This window comes from Aotus nancymaae, unplaced genomic scaffold, assembly GCF_030222135.1.
Source record: "Aotus nancymaae isolate 86718 unplaced genomic scaffold, 86718_ANA_hifiasm-v0.15.2.pri h1tg000003l, whole genome shotgun sequence".
Lineage (NCBI taxonomy): Eukaryota > Metazoa > Chordata > Mammalia > Primates > Aotidae > Aotus > Aotus nancymaae.
In genome coordinates this window covers 52387101-52410138 of record NW_026988414.1, presented here as the reverse complement: position 1 = coordinate 52410138, position 23038 = coordinate 52387101, and the positions used below count along the sequence as shown (strand labels likewise).

Here is a 23038-nt window from a genome sequence, read left to right as displayed (position 1 = left end):
GTTTGTTGGTGCATGATTCTCCTCTTCTAGACCCAATTACAGTACATCTAATCACTGCCCTTATTTTCATTCTCTTTGAAAACACTTCTTGGCCAGGCACGATGGCTCATGCCTATAATCCCAGCACTTTGGGAGGCCGAGGCAGGTGGATCACCTGAGGTCGGGAGTTCAAGACTTTGAACTAAGGCTTTACCAACATGGAGAAACCCTATCTCTACTAAAAATACAAAATTAGCCATGCGTGGTGGCATATGCCTGTAATCCCAGCTACTTGGGAGGCTGAAACAGGAGAATCGCTTGAACCTGGGAGGCGGAGATTGTGGTGAGTTGAGATCACACCGTTGCAATCTAACCTGGGCAACAAGAGCAAAACTCTGTCAAAACAAAAACAAAAACAAAAACAAAAAAAAAGAAAAGAAAAAAGAAAACACTTCTTTTTATTTGCAGCCATTTAAATAATGCATTTTTTATTTTGAGATGGAGTCTCACTCTGTCACCCAGGCTGGAGTGCAGTGGCACATTCTCAGCTAACTGCAGCCTCCGCCTCCTGGTTTCAGGTGATTCTCCTGCCTCACCCTCGCGAGTAGCTAGGATTACAGCTGCCTGCCACTATGCCCAGCTAATTTTTGTATTTTTAGTAGAGATGGGGTTTCACCATGTTGGCCAGGCTGGTCTTAAACTCCTGACCTCAAGTGATCTGCTCACCTTGGCCTCCCTAAATGCTGGGATTACAAGTGTGAGCCACCGTGCTTGGCCTAAAAAATGTATTTTAATTCAGATTTTCTCATTGTTGTGGACATTGAATGTCTTAGTTGAAGTCTTGTAACTGAAATCTTATGCTCTGCATAATGTGTTAAGTCAGCTTTCTCTCCTCTTTGATTTGAGAGGCGATATACATTTCTTTCTACTCGCTTTGCCACTAGAGGGTTGCTTTGGTTGTCAGCAATAACAGGCAGGGCCAAAGGCAGTTGAAATGGTATGGTACTGGAACTTGCTGTCTGGCATCTTGCTGTCAGATCTTGTGTAGTTGCCTTCTACATCCATCAAGGACTGGGGATGTAAGAGTCTCTTCAGACACAGGCTGAAGTGGTCCTAGAAGAATAACTATGCTTGAATAAATAAAAAAGGGTTCAGTCCCTACCCTCTAATAACTGTAATTTTAAAAAATTAGCTGTCTACTTTATCACTGATGTTCCTTGTTAGAGCCCGAAGTGTTCTTAGCAACCTCAAATCTTCCTTCTCACTTGTATACTCACTCAAGTGTTTACTGAGTTCTTACTGAGTGCAGGCTCCCCTGGCTCTTGACGGGCACCTCATCAGAATCACCTGGGAAGTGCACTAGCAAGGACAGATGTTAGTGCAGGTGCTAGCACTGCCTCTGTAAAGATTTGGATTTTGGAGGTCTAGGATAGGAGCCTGGACATCTATAGATTTAAAAAGCTCAAAAACACAGTTGTGTGGGGCTTGGGTGAGGGTAGGGTTAGAGCGGGGATGTAGGGAGGTGGTAGGGGAGGTGAAAAAGGGAATGAATGCTAATAAGTAAGGGCTTCTTATTGGAGTGTTGGAAACATTATAAAATGAGATCGTGGTGATGGGTTGAAGATATCAAAACATACTGACCTGTACACTTTTTTTTGTAAAACGGAGTTTCACTCTTGCCCAAGCTGGAGTGCAGTGGTACCATCTTGGCTCACTTCAGTCTCCGCCTCCTGGGTTCAAGCAATTTTCCTGCCCCAGCCTCTTGAGTAGGTGGGACTACAGGCACCCACCACCATGCTCAGCCAAGTTTTTGCATTTTAGTAGAGATGGGGTTTCACCGTGTTGCTCAGGGTGGTCTCTAACTCCTGAGCTCAAGCAGTCTGCCTGGCTCGGCCTCCCAAAGTGCTAGGATTACAGGCGTGAGACACCGTGTCTGACCTGATCTGTACACTTTAAATGGAGGAATTTTATGGTATGTGAAATATGCCCCAATAAAGCTCTAAACAAAACAAAAACCCTCAGAACCTGCCCAGGTGCTTCTTTGTAGTGCCCACCCGTTTGAAAACCATAGATCTATTCTAAACTGTACGTTTTAAGACTGAGGATCTTAGCCTTCTGGAAGAAACACTTTCTCTATTTCTGGGTAGCAGTTTGGAATCTGTGATCACAAAGAGATATAGAGATGAAGAATTTGTAGCCTTTAATTAATAAATGGTTATTTTATCATCCAACAGACTTAATGCTGAATAAGTCTGAAGTCATATACTTCCATCAAAATATGTTTCTTCTCATGAAGAAAGTTCTCAATGAAGCTCACATCAAGCCACTGCCCTTCATGGAAATGTTCTCTCATACTTTATAAATCCAAAACTGCCATAAGTGAGGCCTGGATTTAGAATCCTTTTTGCCACTGTGGCTACAGGATTCCTCTGAGCGAAGCATTTCTGCACAGTGATGACCTTGAGGGCTGGCTGAGGTCCAGATTGCCATCTGTAGCACAGGACAGAGTGACTTGCTACTCTGTCCTCTTCTAGCCAGGTTTCTTAAGAGAGTTTAAGAAGAAAGCCCAGCTGGGCGTGGTGGCTCATGCCTGTAATCCCAGCACTTTAGGAGATCGAGGTGGGCAGATCACTTGAAGTCAGGATTTGAGACCAACCTGGCCAACATCATGAAAACTTGTCTCTACTAAAAATGCAAACATTAGCTGGACATGGTGGTGGGCACCTGTAATCCCAGCTACTCAGGAGGCTAAGGCAGGAGAATCGCTTGAACCTGGGAAGCAGAAGTTGCAGTGAGCTGAGATCACACACTGTACTCCAGCCTCAGGGACAAAGACTTGTATTTTTTTTTTAAAAAAAAAAAAGAAGAAAGAAGACAGCCCTTTTATTTTATTTTATTTTTTTTCTTCTTAGTAGAGACAAGGTCTCACCGTGCCCAGGGAGTCTCAAACTCCTGGCCTCAAGCAGTCCTCTTGCCTCAGCCTCTTAAAGTGCTGGGATTGCAGGTGTGAGCCACTGCAGCCAGCCTGCCCTTCCTTCTTAAATCCCTTGCAGGCTGGCTCCCCTCCCCATCTTTAGTTTGAAATGTTCATTCAAGAGTCACCGATGACCTCTTTTAAAAAACTAATTTTATCAAGTAACTAATATTTTTTGTAGATAAATTGGAGAATATAGACCAGCAAAAAATAAATCTATCATTTTTTCAGGAAAATTAATATTTGATAGTACTTGCCTCATAGTTTTTATGTATTAAATAAAAATGAAATAACTAAACCTGCCATGTGATGATAATGACTGTTAGCCCTCTGTTGTGTCTTCTTACAGGCTTTTTTATTCTTTGCCATCTTATTTTTTTAAAAAAACTAGCTGTATTTAAAAAAATAAAAATTAGCTCATTCTTATATATGTTAATCTAAAATTTGACTTTCTCACTTACGAATATATTGTATTTTCTTTTTCTGTCAATAAATACAGATCTAGGTCCTCATTTTAAATGGACATATAGAACTGTAATTTACTTTTAATTTGTTTTAATTAGTCAACATATTTCCTTTTTTGACCGTTTAGGTTGTTTCCAGTTTTTCTTTATTATAAATATCTCTGTGTTGAACATCTTTGTGTATCTTTGTGCACTCATTACACTATTTCCTTAGGCTATGCTAATAGCCTTTTAACTTCCAAATAGAATCGTTTGTTTGCAGTGCTCCCTATCCTTGGCTGTCTGAAGAATCTGACACTGTCAACCTCCTCCTCTGAATTTTCTTCTCTTGGCTTCTGTGATCCTGTGTAATACAGGCTCTCCTACCTGACTGTTCCTACTCTGCTCTTTGCTTCCTAAGGTGGGCGTTCTCCAAGATTGTGTCTTCAACCTTTTCTGTTTGTTTCTTGAAAATCTTATCCACCCTCTTCTGTTCAGCTGTCATTACTCCGCATGATTCTCTGCGGTCCATCCTCGTCTCTCCTGAAGTTTAGTCTCATCTTCCCAACTACCTGCTGGGTATCTCTGTCAGAGCCTTCCCAAACTATGATAGGCAAGATTACTGGCTTCGCTCCATGCCCTCTTTGCCTACGATGCCACTCAATGACCTTTCCCAAATTCTGTTTTAAAGTTCCCAAATTATTTTAATGGTGTCACTATTTTCTGAGTTCATTACACTTGAAACCCTACAATCACCATTGGGTCCCTCATCTCCTGCCACCTCAAATGATTGCTGGATTTCATGGAATCACCCTCTGCAATGTTTCATCTGTCACCTCCTCCCGTATCTATTGCCCCACCCTCACACCCCTCCAGTGGACCATTGTATTTGTTTTCTAACAGTCTCTTCTTCCTCCAGTCTCTTCCTTCAGACTGTTACTCCCTCGTCCTTTACAAAAACCTTCAGTGGCGCCTCGTTGTCTAAGCTTCCCTTAGAGCATTTTCTTCCTCTGTTTCCTTCTACATGTCCTATGACCAACCAATTTGGACTGGCTCCTTGTTTTCTTGTCTTCAGGTCTTTGCTCATACTTTCTTCTCCCCCTGGAATGCCCTTTCCTACTACTGTTTTGCAAAATCCTACCCCTCGTGCAATGCTCATCCTAGATACCAGCTCCTTTGTGAGGCCTTTCTTAACCCCTGCTTATCCTCTCAACCAGACATAATTGCTCTCTTCCTAAACTCTTTGTGCTTTTACTTTGTACTTAAACCATTCTCCCTTTCATCCTCCTCTAGCCAACTCTGGATGTTAACACATCTTAAAGCTCTTTGTCAAACACATAATTAAATTGCTAGTGACAACATCTGAAGTGATTTCCATTTGTAACATTCAGTCCAGTGGTGCTCGCTTATATTAGGCTTGAAGTGAATAGAATGTTCTGGATTTAGCTCTGTTTCTTGAGAATTCACTGCACTCTAGTTTCATTTTAACTCCTGAGTTTCATAATATGTTTTAGCTTATAATTTTGTTTTAAGAAAAGGGAAAGGGGAAGGTTTTTTTTTGTTTTTTTGGTTTTTTTTTTGAGATGGGGTCTTGCTCTGTTGCCCAGGCTGGAGTGCAGTAGCATGATTATAGCTCATTGCAGCGTCAAACTCCCAGACGTAGGCAGTCTTCCCACCTCAGCCTCCCAAAGTGCAGAGATTATAGGTGTCAGCCACTTCACCTGGCTGGGAAAATATCTTAAGTTCATAAGACTTAAAGAAGAGCAAATGGAGGACACATGTGGTTAGGGCAGATTATTGTGCAGTTTAAATAAGTTTTGCTTCACAATTGTGATCTTTACATAGGGAAATGTATTTTCCTTTAATACTCTAATCTTTTAAGTAATTACAAAAGAAGTAATTTGTTTCATGCTTAAAATATCTGCCCTGGAAAAGCTAGCCATCACTAAAGCTAATTGGTCTTCATCATCACGTTAACAAGTGGCAGCTTTATGGGAGGAAAACTTCCTTCCATTAGGGTCAGTCTTCTACCAATTGGTTATTCCTTTCACTCTCGTATGTCTATTTCACTCCTGTACATTGTCCTCTATATTGCCCATCTCTTTCTAAAGGGGCTTTCTTTTTTTTCTTTTTTTTAGACTGAGTCTCGCTCTGTCACCCAGGCTGGAGTGCGGTGGTGAGATCTTAGCTCACTGCAACCTCCGCCTTCCAGATTCAAGCAATTCTCCTGCCTCAGCCTCCCGAATAAAGAAGTTATAATTACAGGTGTGCACCACCATGCCCGGCTAATTTTTGTATTTTTAGTAGAGACGGGTGGTCACCATGTTGGCCAGGCTGGTCTTGAACTCTTGACCTCAAGGGATCTGCCCTCCTCGGCCTCCCAAAGTGCTGGGATTACAGGCATGAGCCACTGTGCCCAGCCTAAAGGGGCTTTCTTATCAGCCTGTAAACACATTTGAGTCCCTACTGCCTTCTCAAACACCCAACCTGGACTAATCCACATCCACATCTCTAGCTACTATCCTTGCACCCTTGCTGTCACAGCCAAACTTCTTTAAAAGCTTCCTCTATCCCTCACCTCCCATTTACTCTTCAACTCATGCCAATCTGGCTTCTGCCCCTACTTTGATAACCAAATCCCTCTTAGTAAGCTGTATACCCGTGATCAGTTTTCAGCCCTCCTGTATCTTATGTGTTATTCTCTCGGCTGCTTGCCCAATTAGCTCTCCTCCCCATGCCTCAAATGGTCTTTGCCATGGCTCCTGTGATACCACCTCCTCCTGGCTTTCCCACTACCTCTTGGCAGCTCCTTTTCAGTCTCTTGCATAGATTCCTACTTTTCTACATCGCTTTGCGTGTAGGAGTCCCTTAAGGTGCACCCTCATCTTCTGCTTGCTATGGTCTGAATGTTTGTGTCTCTCTTGAATTCATATGTTGAAATACTAATTAATAAGATGATGATATTAGGAGGTGGGCCCTTTTGGGAGGTGATTAAGTCAGTGGGGATAGAGTCCTCAGAAATGGGATTAGTGCTCTCAGAAGAGGCCCCGGAGAGCTGCCTTGGCCCTTCTATCATGTGACGATGCAGCTCTAGAAGGTGTCATCTATGAGGAATGGCCCTCACCAGACACTGATTCTGCTGGAATTTTGATCTCAGAATTCCCAGCCTCCAGAACTATGAGAAACAAATTTCTGTTTTTATCAGCTACCCAGTTGATGGTGTTTTGTTAAAACAGCCTGCATGGATTAAGATACTGCTTTTCTCCCTTCATACATCCTCCTGAAAGATTTCCTCTACTTCTGTGGCTTTAATTCCCCTATATACGCGGATGACTCCTGATCTTACGTCTCCAACCCAGTCCTTCCTCCTAACTCTACTATTATGTGTCTAGCTGCCTACCTAACTTGTCTAATTCCATGTATCACAGGCATCTCAAATTCAACTTGTCCAAACCCAGATTCCTGATCTGCCTTTTCTAGCTCTGGTTCTCATCATATTTCTAGTTGCAGGAAAGGGACGCACCATTTACCCAGTTACTCAAGCCTGAAACCTGGCATCCTCTTCCTTCCCCAGACATGCCATTTGAGCACACTCATTTTTCTACCAGTCGATGTTGCAGTGAAGATAAAGTTCAAAATTCTTGACATGCTCCAGCCTTGCTCACACCTGTAGTAATCCCAACACTTTGGGATACCAAGGCAGGCAGATCACTTGAGCCAAGGAGTTCAAGAGTAGCCTGGGCAACATGGCAGAACTCTACAAAAAGCACAAAAACTAGCCAGGTGTGGCAGTGCATACCTGTAGTCCCAGGGTTAGGTGGGACAATCACTTGAACCCAGGTCAAGGCTGCAGTGAGCCAGGCCACTGCTCTCCAGCCTGGGCAGAGTGAAACCTGTCTCAAAGCAAAAAAGATGTCTAATAAGAACCTTAAAGAATATCCTTATTTTGTGGCTGCACTCAATTTTCAGAAAGGGTGGTTCTCACGTTTTGTACATCATACAAAGCTTTGGATCATACACCGGACTCATCTTGTGGCTTTTAAGTTCCTCTCTGGTTTTATCAGTCCTTTTAACTTTGGGTAAAGTGCTAAATTTCCCCCCTTTGCTTTTTGAGGGAGTCTTGCCATCTCCCAGGTGGGAGTGCAGTAGCATAATCAGCTTACTGCAACCTGTTTCCCCAGTTCAAATGATTCTCCTGCCTCAGCCTTCCAGGTAGCTGGGATTACAGGCACCCACCACCACACCTGGCTTAATTTTTTGTATTTCAGCAGACAGGGTTTCACCATCTTGGCTGAATTCACATCAGGCAATCCACCTGCCTCAGCCTCCTCTTTGCCTTTTAAGTTCTGCATTCTTATTAATCACCAGCTAAGATTCTTTTCATGTTATGTAGCTTTTTAACACCATGTAGTAAGAGGAATGGAGTTAAGAATCTTAGTAGGCATCAAGGGACTGAGACCACCATTACTGTCCTCACACCTGGGAGCTTTTTAATGTAAAAACAAAAAAATACTAAACAGACCCCTAGGTGATTCACATGTACTTTTCAAACTTTACTTTGTAAAGCTATTACAGCAGTTCTAACAAATAAAAAGTTTGCATTACTTCAACCTTAAAGCCTAATGAGCCTTCTTGTAAAGATTTTGATATTGTCAGAATAGTCAGCATAAAAACTATTAGAAAAAAATATATACTTATTTTTCACTGATCCAAGAGTTTTCTTATAATCAGTCAGTTCCTTTTCAGTGTGAAACAGCATAACAATTCACGGGAGTTGAAAAGCTTTGTTAAAGCAAATTTGCGCTGGTTTTAAAACCGGTTTTAAGATGGTATCCACTAACACTATGCCTTAAAAGTTACTTTTTCTAAAAAAAAAAAAAAAAAAACAGTTCATCTTCACAAGGGCAATTTTCATGTATTAAATTGTGCATAGTGTTTTAAAGAGCTATATTTCTCTAAATAAACCATATAAAAAAGATTAATAGTCCTCATTATTTATTTTCCCCAAGTTTTATGCCCTTCTGAAGAGGCAAGCTGTCTTCTGCTGAGAATCCCTTCCTGTGCCACCCATCCCCTGAAAAGAATCCCTTTACCGTGACCTTGTCTGCCACTGCCACACAACAGGTCTGATTTTATCCACCATTGGATTACTATATACATATCCCCATTTTCTATGACCGAACTTGCCCTCTCTTCATTTATGTCATTTTCTATCAGCAATGAAAAATCTGAACAGAGATGTGAGTCTGATCTTATTTATTTGTTACTCAAAAAATCTTATTTCTGACTGGATTCAGACTTAGAAGTAGAAGCTCGCAGAGACGAAAGTCTGCGTCTCTTCGCAATTTGTTCCTGACGTTTCTCTTTAGCCTCCTAAACAAAACAAACCAAACCAACATATAGTTAAGGCCTTTCTGAGGTAAAGGTGCAAATCCAAAGCCAGGCCAAACTCCTCCCACCCCCTCAAATCATCTTAGACTAACCTTCATTCTCTTGGCCAAAAGTTTAGCATATTCTGCAGCCTCTTCCTTGTTTTTCTTAGTACGCTGCTTCTTCAGAGCAATACGCCGCCGTTTGTGCTGCAGGACACGTGGAGTAACAAGACGCTGAATCTTGGGTGCTTTGGTCCTAGGTTTCTTACCTAAAAATTCAAAGGACTCGGTAATTTCAATATTTGTTTTGTTAGAATCCACATCTACTTTAAAAACATCAGAAATGAACGTAAGCTTTCATCGAGTTAACAATCTTATGAAAACCTGTATGAGGCCTTTAAAATCAAACCAGAACTATTCTAAAATACTTTTTGCCCATCCACAGACATCTAGAAGATGGATTAAAACTGAAGTCTTGAAAAATAACCAGGCTTTTACTACCTGCCAGTTTAAATGCATAGTCAACTTGTCTGTGAAAACCACTTCACACATTATCTACATGATCATCCTGCCATACTTTTAAGTGTAGGTTTGATGTAAGCTTGCATCTCTATTTTCCTTGACAATTCCTCCCAATTTGGGGGCAACTATTAACATTAGATTATGTGGCATGTTGTTAAAATATGTTCATTAATCTGATCTGTACTCCAAAACTGCCGATGGATTATAGATCTGCATTGGAGCATAAGCCTTTTCAGATGTATTAATTTCAGGACACTTTGTGGGAGTTAACTGCCTTAGGTTAAATGCTCAGATTGTCCAGGTTCTGCTAAAATGTTAAAACTCCTACTATAGGGCCGGGCGCGGTGGCTCAAGCCTGTAATCCCAGCACTTTGGGAGGCCGAGGCGGGTGGATCATGAGGTCGAGAGATCGAGACCATCCTGGTCAACACTGTGAAACCCCGTCTCTACTAATAGAAAAAAATTAGCTGGGCATGGTGGCACGTGCCTGTAATCCCAGCTACTCAGGAGGCTGAGGCAGGAGAATTGCCTGAACCCAGGAGGCGGAGGTTGCGGTGAGCCGAGATCGTGCCATTGCACTCCAGACTGGGTAACGAGAGCGAAACTTCGTCTCAAAAAAAAAAAAAAACTCCTACTATAAGAACCATCTTAAAAGTACTCATTAACTAGACCATGCTTTTATTATACTGTTTATTTCCAGGGCTGTGATTATGGGCAACTGCCATCTATTTGTCAATCCCTTTTTTTTTTTTTTGCAATGTCAGAAGGTAGGAATTTGTCTTACTGTAGTCTCATCACCTCAAACAGTACCCGGTGCTCAAATAACTGTATTAGTGACTTAACAGGCATGTACTATGTATGTCACATACAGGTGCTAAGTCACACCAGTCCTGAAAACCAAAATCCAGAGAAATTCTTTCAGATTTTGTAAGAAAACCCAACCCTGACTGACATGCTGTTTATTCTATTTAACATAAATATTCCCAAATTTCACTACAGAAATACTGTTATTTGAGGTCCTCACTGGTATGTTGTCTAATACATGGACACAACAAGTTCTTAAAAGGTAAAGTACCAAAATCCCAAAAGCCTGCTCCCTAGTATTCTGAGTAAGGTCTCTAATTCTCACAACTAGTGTTATCCATATCCTACATATGAAACAGGAGAAGGTTAAGGCAACTTCTTTTGTAAGCCAAAAAATAGTTTAGGGGTAGGTGTGATGGCACACGCCCATAAACCCAGCACTCTGGGAGGCCAAGGTGGGAGGATCACTTGAGCTCAAGGGTTTAAGACCGGCCTGGGCAACACAGTGTGATCTCATCTCATAAATATTAATATTACTGCACTCTGCAAGGCACTAGATATAATAACCAATCTGTCCACCCCCAAATATTTTTTGTAAAAACTCAAGACTCCAGTTGAATAGTGCCAAAGGCACACATTTTATCTTCTGATATGCACACAAAATGCTACTGACAAATTACCAAAATTAAGCAAGCCCTAATTGTATCATCCCTCTTACCTTCTTTGTTTAAGGGCTTTCTTACAACATACTGGCGGACATCATCTTCTTTAGAGAGATTGAAAAGTTTGCGGATTCTGCTAGCTCTTTTGGGCCCCAGGCGACGAGGCACGGTGGTATCAGTTAGTCCAGGAATATCCTTCTCTCCTTAGAAGAGACAATTGAACAGATTTTAATTCAGTAACTTTCTTATAATTAAGAATCCTAAATCATAAATCAATGTTTAATGTTGAATGGATGGTAAAGAAACAAATCCATTGGTCTAAGTTTGGATACTGCAAACGAATAAGCATTTGGACAACGGGCTTTAATTCAATTTCAACAAAATTGAACACAAGTAAAGAAGTCCATTGGTCTAAGTTTGGATACTGCAAGCAAATAAGCATTTGGACAACTGGCTTTAATTCAATTTCAACAAAATTGAATACAAGTACAACCCTCACCTTTTTTTACAATAACCAAGTTGAGAACGCTCAGATTAGCATCCACGATGCAACCACGAACTGATTTTCTCTTTCTTTCTCCAGTTCTCCTTGGTCTGTAACAGGAATGCCCCTTACTCAGTAGCAGGCGGACACGGCCATGGGTCAAGACACCCTGCTTCATGGGGAAACCTTGTTTATCGTTCCCACCACTGATTCGGACCACATAACCCTGCAAGAGCATACAATGAATGACACATTTACTATTTCTATTCCAAAATTATACAGTACAGGATTATGACCTCTGTGAACCACACCTACTGTTTGAGAAAGTATAATTCATTAAGACCAATTTGAACTCAATAAGCACGTTTTCTCTCATTAGTTTTGTCTACATTACCAACCTGTCAAGGTCAATTATCAAATGTCTTTCATTCAAGTCGCATTTATAACCGATGTTTTATTAGAGATAACAGCACTAAGATAAAGTTAGATAAACTAAGATAAAGTAAAATATCAAAGAACAACAAACACATAAGATACAACCCTTCTTGGCACTTTGGGGATTACCAGGACAGCTATGTGACATCTGCCAAATGCATGATGCAGGGCAAGAATTATGTTGATGTAAACTTTACGCATATTTTACGACTTACTCTACATTATCCCTCCAAGGTAATGGGTCCAGTTTATAGGGTGACATTCGGAGACAACTTACCAAAAGTCAGAAGCCAGAACCCGGAGTCTGAACCCCGTTCCAAATACCAATTACCAATGGCGTTTATGATGTCTGACTTAAACACCTGCAACAATTTAACTGTCAAGTTTTACCTTCCATTCTTCACCCAGAGCGTCAGCAGCAACTTCTGTCGCCATACGCTTCTCATAAAAAGTACGAAGTTTGCGTTCATCGTCCACTTCAATGAGTTTCTGGCACCCAGTGGCCGGGAAGGAGATGTTCAGCTAAGGATTAAGTGGAGGAAAATAGCTTAGGAAACTACCTACACAAGTATTTGTAGAGCCACCTACAAAGTGAATTCCACCGCAAAAAGCATTTCATGGTGCCTTCACACAAGCAGGAAACATGAGATGCCGACGGTGCCAAGTATCAGTCAACAAACGCCGCACTCAAGAGGACACGTTTTCCCCTCAAGCCCCGCCGAATGACTCTGGAGGCAAGGGCGCTCCGCAGTCCTTCACCGTCCCGAAGCAAGAAAGCCGAGTCAAGAGCCGCACCACAGGCCTGCCACAAATCAGGCAGCACGCCGCCTCCGTCCCGGCAGGGCGCGGGGACGTCACCATGGCGCTCCCGACCCGCGGCGGCTCTAGCCGCAATCGCCCGCCATCCGCTCGACCAAAAAGTTCCATGCCCCAGAAAGGCGAGCGTTCTCCTACTTGAGACCCTTCTCCACCTAAAGCCAGGATCTTCGAGTGCTGAGGCTGAGGCAACGCCACATTCTGGGACTCGATACCGGCTGCTCAAATCCAATCCAACGCTAGCCACCACCACCTACCTTCATCTTGAAGCAGCTATACTCCTTCCAGGCGCCACGGAAAAGAGGGCCAACTTCCGCTTAGCGCATGTCACATAGAGGCTTTCAGTTCTCGCGAAATGAGCAGATGTACGGGATAGCGGAAGTGAGCACTGGTGGGCGGTACTTCCTGGGTCGAGGTTAATCAGGTCTTGGGAGGCGAAGCCGGCTGGATTTCGGTATGAGGCAGTGACTGTAGTAGTGGTGGTCTGGTGAGGGAAGCCTGCGTGTAATTCTGAGGGTTAGCCCCTTCCCTGTCTGATCTTTTCCACTCTTCCTGGGTTTTGGAGCTGGGCGCCAGCGGAGCCCCACTTCGTTCCCGGACACTGTGCATCTGATGGTACGAAAACAGGAGGGCAAGGCCGGGCGCGGTAATCCTAGTACTTTGGGAGGCAGAGGTGGGAGGATCACCTAAGGTCTCGAGTTCGAGACCAGCCTGGCCAACGTGGCGAAACCCCGTCTCTACTAAAATTGTTAAAATTATAAAAATTAGCCGGGCGTGGTGGCGGGCGCCTGTAGACGCAGCTACTAGGGAAGCTGAGGCACGAAAATCGCTTGAGCCCGGGAGGCTGAGCTTGCAGTGAGCTGATATCGCGCACCTGCACTGCAGCCTAGGTAGGCTACAGACCAAGATTCCGTGCCAAAAAAAAAAAAAAAAAAAAAGTACGAGTTCGAGATTAAGTAAACAAGAATAATTTTTTTTTTTTTTTTTTTTTTTTTTTGAGACGTAGTTTCGCTCTTGATACCCAGGCTGGAGCGCAATGGCGCGATCTCGGCTCACCGCAATCTCCGCCTCCTGGGTTCAGGCAATTCTCCTGCCTCAGCCTCCTGAGTAGCTGGGATTACAGGCACGCGCCACCGTGCCCAGCTAATTTTTTGTATTAGTAGAGACGGGGTTTCACCGTGTTGACCAGGATGGTCTCGATCCCTTGACCTCGTGATCCACCCGCCTCGGCCTCCCAAAGTGCTGGGATTACAGGCTTGAGCCACCGCGCCCGGCCAACAAGAATAATTTTTACTTTCCAAAATTATCACATACCATCTTCCTACTTTAGTATCACAAAGGTTTGAGTTTAGGACTGTTTTATGTTCAAAGTTGAAGGATTCCACTGACTTCTCTTTGATCATCTCACATTAATTTGAATCTTGGTGAAATGATGCTTTTTAAAATCTGAGTACTGTATGTCATTTTTTGGTTGAGGTGAAGTTGGCATAACCAGTCATTTTAAAGTGAACGATTCAGTGGCATTTAGTACATTCACAATGCTGTACAATTACTATCTCTATCTAGTTCCAAAACATTTTCATCATCCTAAAAAAAAACCCTATACCCCTTTAAACAGTTGACCCCCTTCCCCATTTCCACCAGGCCCTGGCAACCACCAATCTGTGTTGTGTCTCAGTGGATGTACCTATTTCATAAAAATTTGTCATACAATATTGACCTTTTGTGTCTGTCTTCTAATCTTTTGAGTCGTAGCATGTATCAGTACTTCACTTCTTTTATGGCTCAATAATATTCTAATGTAGGTATAGACTGCAATTTGTTTATCCATTCATCTAAGATGAATGGATAAACATGCAAGATTGTTGCATAGGTACACACGTGGCAGTGTGATTTGCTGCCTTCCTCCCTTCACCTATATCTGGCATTTCTCCCCATGCTATCTCTCCCCAACTCCCCACCCCTCGCTGTCCCTCCCCTATTTCACCCCAACAGACCCCAGTGTGTAGTGCTCCCCTCCCTGTGTCCATGTGTTCTCATTGTTCAACACCCGCCTATGAGTGAGAACATGCGGTGTTTGATTTTCTGTTCTTGTGTCAGTTTGCTAAGAGTGATGGTTTCCAGGTTCATCCATGTCCCTACAAAGGACACGAACTCATCATCCATGGTATATATGTGCCACATTTTCCCTGTCCAGTCTATTATCGATGGGCATTTGGGTTGGTTCCAGGTCTTTGCTATTGTAAACTGTGCTGCAGTGAACATTCGTGTGCATGTGTCTTATAGTAGAACGATTTATAATCCTTTGGATATATACCCAGTAATAGGATTGCTGGGTCAAGTGGAATTTCTATTTCTAGGTCCTTGAGGAATCGCCACACTGTCTTCCACAATGGTTGAACTGATTTACACTGCCACCAACAGTGTAAAAGTGTTCCTGTTTCTCCACATCCCCTCCAGCATCTGTTGTCTCCAGATTTTTTCATGATCGCCATTCTAACTGGTGTGAGATGGTATCTCAATTTAGTTTTGATTTGCATTTCTCTAATGACCAGTGATGATGAGCATTTTTTCATATGTTTGTTGGCCTCATGGATGTCTTCTTTTGTAAAGTGTCTGTTCATATCCTTCGCCCACTTTTGAATGGACTTGTTTGTTTTTTTCTTGTAAATCTGTTTTAGTTCTTTGTAAATTCTGGATATCAGCCCTTTGTCAGATGGGTAAGCTGCAAAAGTTTTTTCCCATTCTGTTGGTTGCCGATTTACTCTAATGACTTTTTTTGCTGTGCAGAAGCTGTGGAGTTTGATTAGGTACCATTTGTCTATTTTGGCTTTTGTTGCCAATGCTTTTGGTGTTTTGGTCATGAAGTCCTTGCCTACGCCTATGTCCTGAATGGTTTCGCCTAGGTTTCCTTCTAGGGTTTTTATGGTGTTAGGGCTTATGTTTAAGTCTATAATCCATCTGGAGTTAATTTTAGCGCAAGGTGTCAGGAAGGGGTCCAGTTTCTGCTTTCTGCACATGGCTAGCCAGTTTTCCTAAGCTAATTGTTAATACAGAAGAGTCAAAAAGGTTTTTAAAAATTAAAGGTTAATAAAATTAAAAAGTTAGAATACAAAAGATTTTGTATAAATTTAGTTGCGTTTAGGGATACACTGTTTATAAAGTATACAGTATTATACAGTAATGTTCTAGGCCTTCATATTCACTCACCACTCACTCACTGGCTCACCCTCACTTGTAGCAACTTCTGGTGCTACAAACTCTATTCATGGTAAATGCCTTATGCAGTTTTACTATTTTAAATCTTTTATACCATATTTTAAAGCTGTATTTTTTTTTATGTTTAGATAGACGTTTTGTTTCAATTGCCTACAGTATTCAATATAGTAACATACTGTACAGGTTTGTAGCCTAGGAGCAATAGGCTATACCATAGGGCCCAGGCGTGTAGTAGGCTGCATACCGTTTAGGTTTGTATGCGTGCACTCTGATAGCCACACAATGATGAAATCATGTAACAGTGCATTTCTCAGAATATGTATTCCTATCATTAAGTCATGCATGAGTATATTTAGGTCTTTGATTTCTTTTTTTCTTTTCTTTCTTTTTTTTTTTTTTTTGAGATGGAGTCTCACTCTGTTGCCCAGGCTGGAGTGTAATGGCATAATCTCAGCTCACTGCACCTGGGTTCAAACGATTCTCCAGTCTCATCCTCCTGAGTAGCTGGGATCACAGGTGTCTACCACCACACCTGGCTAATTTTGCATTTTTAGTAGAGATGGGGTTTCACCATGTTGATCAGACTGGTCTTGAACTGACCTCATGATCCCCCCTCCTCGGCCTCCCAAAGTGCTGGGATTACAGGTGTGAGTCACCACGCCCAGCCATAGGTCTTTGATTTCTTTCAGCAATGTTTTGGTTTTCAGTGTGCAAGTCTTTCACCTTGTCAGTTAATATTATTCCTAGATATTTTATTCTGTTGCATTCTATTGTAGGTGAAATTGTTTTTCTTAATTTCCTTTTCGGATTGTTTGTTGCTGGTATATAGAAATAACTGATTTTAGCATGTTTATCGTAACACTAAAAGTTTGCTAAATTTATTAGCTCTACTAATTTTCTTATGGGTTATTTGGGATTTCCTACATATGGGATCATATCGTCTTCAAATAAAGATAATTTGACTTGTTTCTTTCCAGTTAGTATGCCCTTTATTTATTTGTGTTGCCCAGTGGTTCTGGCTAGAACTTCCGTTACATCATTGATACTGAAGACATGTAGCAGAGAACCCTTGTTCTTAGGAGATGCATGCTGAAATATTTATAGGATAAAGATTTTGGTGTTTGTGATTTACCTTTTTTTTTTTGAGACGGAGTCTCGCTCTGTCGCCCAGGCTGGAGTGCAGTGGCACGATCTTGGCTCACGGCAACCTCCTCCTCCTGGGTTGAAGCAATTGTCCTGCCTCAGCCTCCCGAGTAGCTGGGACTGCAGGCATGCGCCACCATGCCCAGCTAATTTTTTGTATTTTTAATAGAGACGGGGTTTCACCATGTTGGCCAGGCCTGTCTTGAACTCCTGACCCCAGATGACTCGCCTGCCTTGGCCTCCCAAAGTGCTGGGATTACAGGCGATTTACTTTCAAATGGTTCCAGAGAAAAAGTACATGTGGAAAGAGAATGTGAAAGCAAATAGAAAAAAATATTAACAAATTGTGAATTTTGTGAAAGGTGTAAGCTGTTCATTGTATTATTTTTTCAACTTTTTTTAATCTGAAATTTTTTAAAGTAAAAAATTAAGAAATGAAGATTGAAGAGGTGGACTAGATAGAACTTTATAACTAATTGGAAGTAGGAATGGAGAGAGAATACAAAACTCAGAATGACAACTAGATTTCTTGCTTGTTGTAGGGGGTGCTGTCAGTGAGATAAGGAAGAGAGGCATGTAGAGAGCAATGAGTGTTGCTTTGTGCAATGGCACAAATGGTAAAAAAAATAATAAAAATAAAAAGAGAGTGCTGCTTTGGACACACTGAATGTGAAGTGGCAATGTGATAAGTGGAGAAGTCCAGTAGACTGTTGGGTATATAGATGTGAAAGTTCAGTGTTTGACACAGTGAGAAAGATGGGCTCTGAGTAAAGGCCTATATTAGTTTGCTGGGATTGCCATAACAACATACCACAGACTGGGTGGGTTAACCAACAGAAATTTATTTATTTATTTATTTATTTATGAATGAGACAGAGTCTCACTGTCACCCTGGCTGGAATGCAGTGGTGTAATCTTGGCTTACTGCAACCTCTACCTCCTGGGTTCAAGCAGTTTTCCTGCCTTAGCCCTCCAAGTAGCTGGGACTACAGGCATGTGTCACCATGCCCAGCTAATTTTTGTATTTTTTTTAGTAGAGATGGGGTTTCACCTTCACCATGTTGGCCAGGCTGCTCTTGAACTCCTGACTTCAAGTGATCTACCTGCCTCAGCCTCCCAAAGCGCTGGGATTACAGATGTGAGCCACTGTACCCGGCTAGAAATTAATTTTCTTACAGTTCTGAAGGCCAGAAGTCCAAGGTCAAGACGTCAGCAGGATTGCTTTCTTCTGAGGCTCTCTCCTTCGTTTATAGGCTGCCGTTTGCTCTCTGTGTCTTTCCTCTGTGTCTATCATAATCTCTTCTTATAAGGACACCAGTCATTGGATTAACACCCACCCTGATGGCCTCATTTTAACTTAATTACTTCTTTAAAAACCCTATCTCCAATTACAGTCACATTCTGAGGTACCGAGGGTTAGGACTTCATACACATTTTTAGGGGGACACATTTCAGCCTATCATAACAGGGCCTGAAAGCAGAATCTTTCAGCCACGCAGATCCAGACTAAACAGAATCACCTTTCTGTATTCAGTAGCATTAAATTAGTGATCCCAGGTCAAGCACCGTGGCTCACGCCTGTAATCCCAGCACCTTGGGAGGTTGAGATGGGAGGATTGCTTGAGCCAGGAGTTCAAGACCAGCGTAGGCAACATAGCAAGGCCTTGTCCCTGCAAAAACGTTTTTAAAAAATTAGCCAGGCGTGGTGGTGCTCACTTACCATCTCAACTACTTGGATCCCAGCTTCTCAAAAGACTGAGTTGGGAGGATCATGTGAGCCCAGGAGGTTGAGGCTGCAGTGAGCCATGATCATACCACTACATTCTAGCCTGGGTGACACAGTGAGACCCTGTCTCAAAAAATAGAAATAGAGTAATCCTAAAAGCAATCAGTTTAGGTAAATTTACCCCTAACTTACTGGTAACTATATGAGTTTTTCAAGTGTTTTGGGGAACAGGAATATTTTCCAAAGGGAGGTAGAAATACGGAAAGGAAGAGTAGTATGGGTGGAAGTAAGTTTGCACATTTTAGTAAGTTGTCTTCTTTCTGGCCCAAGTCAAAGAAACAGGAAGAAAAGAAAAAAAGATCATTTTAGACACACACAAAAACTACATTTCAAGGACAATTTCTGCTTGTAAGGAAGAGACTAATTTTGAAACATGCCAAGCTGTGTATGGGAAAGGAAGTTAAATCAAGAGCTGAATCTAGGAAAATTCCTTGGCATTATTTCTGCAACTACATCCAGTAGCAAGATTTACAATAGATTTCTCACCCCTTAGGTCAGGGACAAAGGAATGTTTTTGCAAAGTTGCGGAAAATAAAATCTGGCATATATTTATTAAAGACTTGGTAGGTAGGAAGAAGAGGGGAGGTCAGAAAAAGTGTAAGAATAAATCTATTTTTTTTATCAGATCAAGTCTCTGCATCAAGGCACTATATATATTCTTTTGGTCACATGTATTCTTCGTAGTTATGTGATGTTGGGCAATTTATTCCTCTCTTAGTCTCCCCATCTGTGAGATGAAGATAATACCTTCTTCATAGACTTCTTGTCAGGAATTAACTAATACATGATAAAAGTTAAACAGTTCTTGGTATATAGTAGACTCTCAATAAATGTGAACTACCTCATCATCACTACCACCACCATCCTCATCATCATTGTCATGCCAGCACCTCTGACTGCTCATGTGGTTCTCGCTGTTAGCAGTGCCTTCCTTTCTCTGCTCCATCTGCTTGGCTTAAGTTGTGCTACTTCTGGGATTTTTTCCTGGGAATTCCAACCCAAGCAGACCTTGCTTCAAGACTGAAGCCTGAACCTGGTGCTGAGGTGTTCTGGATTCATTCAACTGGTGGACAGCCCTGGGGAGAGCCCTCAACAACATCCTTCAAAAAATATATGCTGAGCACTGCTTTATGTCAGCACCAGGCTAGCAGCAGGAGATACAGAGATGAAGGGTGATGGCCCTTGCTTCCAAGGAATTTTTCGTCTTCTGGAAAAAGAAACATATAAACAGATAAAGAGATATAACAGAGGTATTTAAAAGGCACTGTAATACAGCAAAAGGCAGAAATAATCTAAATGTCTGGATCATCCTCCGTCAGCCTGAAAATATGCTGGACTATTTTCTGTCTTTTTCGTTTGTTTTTTGCTTTTTGATGGAGTTTCACTATGTTGCCCAGGCTGGAGTGCAGTGGCACCATCTTGGCTCACTGCAACCTCTGCCTCCCAAGTAGCTGGGACTACAGGCACCTGCCACCATACCTTGCTGATTTTTGTATTTTTAGTAGAGATAGATGCAGTTTCACCATGTTAGCCAGGCTGGTCTCAAACTCCTGACCTCAAGCAATCTGTGTGCCTCAGCCTCGCAAAGTGTTGGGATTACAGGCATGAGCCACCGTGCCCAACCTGCATTTGTAATTTTGATAAATAGTTTTAGTTTATAATTTTGTTATTGTGAATTAAGTATCTTGTCATATATTTTTCTGTTCCTGTCTTTTACTCATTTTTTTTCTATTGGATTGTTAGTACTCTGTATGTAAGACAAATTAGCCCTGCATAAAAATTCCACATTTTCCCCAATATGTCCCTTCCTTCCTTCATAATTGCATTAAAATATAATTCACAAACTATACAATTCACCCACTTAGAGTGCAAAATTTACTGATATGAAATATATCTCAGAGTTGTGCAACTATCACTACAATCTAACTTTAGAACATTTTCATCACCCCATAAGCAAACCTTGTGCCCATTAGTAGTCATTTTCCATCTCTGTTTCCTCAACTCCCCCTTTCCCCACTCCAGCCCATCTGCCCAATCCCAGCCCTAAGTAACCACTAATTCTACCTATATAGATTGGCCTATTCTGAGGCCGGAGCGGTGGCTCAGGCCTGTAATCCCAGCACTTTGGGAGGCCGAGGTGGGCGGATCACCTGAGGTCAGGACTTCAAGAGAGCCTGGCCAACATGGTGAAACCCCATCTCTACTAAAAATACAAAAATTAGCTAGGTGTGGTGGTGCACTCCTGTAGTCCCAGCCACTGGGGAGGCTGAGGCAGGAGAATCTCTTGAACCTGGGAGGCAGAGGTTGTGGTGAGCTGAGATCGCACCACTGCACTCCAGCCTGGGCAACAGAGCGAGACTGTGTCTCAAAATAATAATATTAAAAAAAAGATTGGCCTGACCCATTCTGGACATTTCATATAAATGGAATCACACAATATGTAGTCTTTGGCAACTCAGTTCTTTCACTTTGTTCAGTTATTTCTTAAATCTCTTCTAGTTAGAATTTTGTCCCCACTGAAGCTATTCTTTAAAAAGTCATTTATTATATCAGTCTTGCATTCTTTTGTTTTTCCTTCTATCTCATTAGCTGTACTGTCTGAATCTTCCTTGCTAGTTCCTCTTCTTCTTTCCTCTTGGCAGGGGAGTCTCCAGGACAGTCCTTGCTCCTCTTTTCTATCCGCCCCCATCTAGTCCCTTGGTGTTGGAGAGACTACTAGCTTTCTGTAAAAGTCTGCTATAGAATTTTGCTTCCAGGAATATGTCATAGACATACTTTCCCTGTTCTTTGTATTAGTCCATTTTGTGTTGTCATAAAGGAGTAGCTGAGACTGGGTAATTTATAAAGGAAAAAGGTTTATTTGGCTCACAGTTCTGCAGGCTGTACAAGAAGCCCGGTGCCAGTGTGTGCTTCTGGTGAGGACTCGGGAAGCTTTTACTCATAGCAGGAGATAAAGAGGGAGCAGATGTGACACATGGCGAGAGAAGGAACAAAAGGGATGCCTGCTCTTTTAAACAACTGACTCTCGGCTGGGAACAGTGGCTCAACCCTATAATCCCAGCACTTTGGGAGGCTGAGGCCAGTGGATCACTTGAGGTTAGGAATTTGAGACCACCCTGGCCAACATGGTGAAACCCATCTCTACTAGAAATACAAAAATTAGCAGGATGTGGTATCGCACACCTGTAGTCCTAGCCACTCAGGAGATTAAAGTGGAAGAACCCAGGAGGTGGAGGTTGCAGTGAGCTGACAACAGCCACTGCTCTCCAGCCGTGGCAACAGAGCAACACTCCATCTTGATAAATAGTAATAATAATAAATAAATAGACAGCTTTCATGTCAACTAATAGTTGCCATGTCAACTGATAGAGTGAGAACTCATTATTGTGAGGACACCAAACTTTCATTAGGGATCTGCCTCCATGACCTAAACACCTCCCACTAAGCCCCATCTCCAACACTAGGGATCAGCTTTCAACATGAGATTTGGAGGGGACAAACATTCCTGCTAAAATGTTACAAGTGAAAATCCTAGGCATTATATCAGCATATAAAACAAACATCTAAAAGGTACACAGAAGACTCGGAACTGAAGAATCCATCAGCACAAAGTGGCAGCTAGCATAGACTACAACGTCCCCAACAGAGCCTGCTTTCTCTAGTGAAGGGACCAGGAAAGGGGCAGCCTCACCAGACAGAAAACTTTTAGACAATAACCCTCTACTCCAGACAAACACCACAGAAAAAACTATGACCCCCTCTAACCCCAACTATAAAAGCAAAGGCTGCCTGTAATCCCAGCACTTTGGGAGGCCGAGGTGGGTGGATCACGAGGTCAAGAGATCGAGACCATCCTGGTCAACATGGTGAAACCCCATCTCTACTAATACAAAAAATTAGCTGGGCATGGTGGCGCGTGCCTGTAATCCCAGCTACTCAGGAGGCTGAGGCAGGAGAATTGCCTGAACCCAGGAGGCGGAGGTTGCGGTGAGCCGAGATCGCGCCATTGCACTCCAGCCTGGGTATCAAGAGCAAAACTCCGTCTCAAAAAAAAAAAAAAAGCAAAGGCTAAGTGATAACCTACACTTCCATTCTTATGAGACTGAAACAACGTATCTCAACATTCCTACCAGGGTGGTGTCAGAGAAAGCAAAGTAGGGAGCTTTAATTTTATCACAGCTTGCCAGTAATGAGCCTCCTCTTGCCTCTTGAGGTGTCAGTGGAGACTACATGGAGACCCTGGCCCTTTTTTTTTTTTTTTTTTTTTTTCATGGAGTCTTGCTTTGTTGCCCAGGCTGGAGTGCAGTGGTGCAATCTTGGCTCACTGCAACCTCTGCCTCCTGGGTTCAAGCGATTCTCCTGCGTCGGCTTCCCAAGTAGCTGGAATTACAGGCACCTG

At 42.3% G+C, this 23038-nt stretch overlaps 3 protein-coding genes across 14 annotated transcripts in view; 2 read left to right on the top strand and 1 right to left on the bottom strand.

Annotated features, from left to right (window-relative positions):
• The window catches only part of LOC135276738 (alkaline ceramidase 2-like), a 72413-nt gene that overhangs the window by 33773 nt on the left and 15602 nt on the right, over positions 1 to 23038 (top strand). The window contains exon 5 of one of the 12 annotated variants that reach the window (XM_064381229.1): positions 14852 to 18997. The exons of 8 other annotated variants lie outside the window; for them this stretch is intronic. In XM_064381229.1, coding sequence (XP_064237299.1) covers positions 14852 to 14891 — 40 coding nt within the window. In that variant the 3' untranslated portion in view covers positions 14892 to 18997. Of the gene's footprint in view, positions 1 to 96; positions 3593 to 5534; positions 11377 to 14851; positions 18998 to 23038 lie in introns of those variants that run through there. 3 more of the 12 variants (XM_064381217.1, XM_064381242.1, XM_064381235.1) reach the window with 3 other exon arrangements.
• On the bottom strand, positions 8636 to 12838 carry LOC135276737 (small ribosomal subunit protein eS6). The gene is made up of 6 exons (XM_064381199.1): positions 12749 to 12838; positions 12066 to 12197; positions 11256 to 11466; positions 10813 to 10959; positions 8880 to 9037; positions 8636 to 8769 (listed from the first exon to the last, which is right to left on the bottom strand). The coding sequence occupies exons 1-6, from the start codon at positions 12752 to 12754 to the stop codon at positions 8674 to 8676; spliced, it is 750 nt and encodes a 249-aa protein (XP_064237269.1). The 5' UTR covers positions 12755 to 12838; the 3' UTR covers positions 8636 to 8673.
• LOC105715605 (alkaline ceramidase 2) overlaps positions 12577 to 23038 on the top strand; it is a 74146-nt gene continuing 63684 nt past the window's right edge. Inside the window, exon 1 of the mRNA XM_064381189.1 lies at positions 12577 to 12945. The gene's annotated coding sequence lies outside the window, so the exon portion shown is untranslated. The remainder of the gene's footprint in view (positions 12946 to 23038) is intronic.

Coding starts and splice junctions, on each gene's coding strand:
- LOC135276737 (XM_064381199.1), bottom strand. Junction 10,960..11,255: donor CTTGGTTATTGTAAAAAAAG/GTGAGGGTTGTA, acceptor GTCTCTTCTAAG/GAGAGAAGGATATTCCTGGA. Junction 9,038..10,812: donor AAAGCCCTTAAACAAAGAAG/GTAAGAGGGATG, acceptor TTGAATTTTTAG/GTAAGAAACCTAGGACCAAA.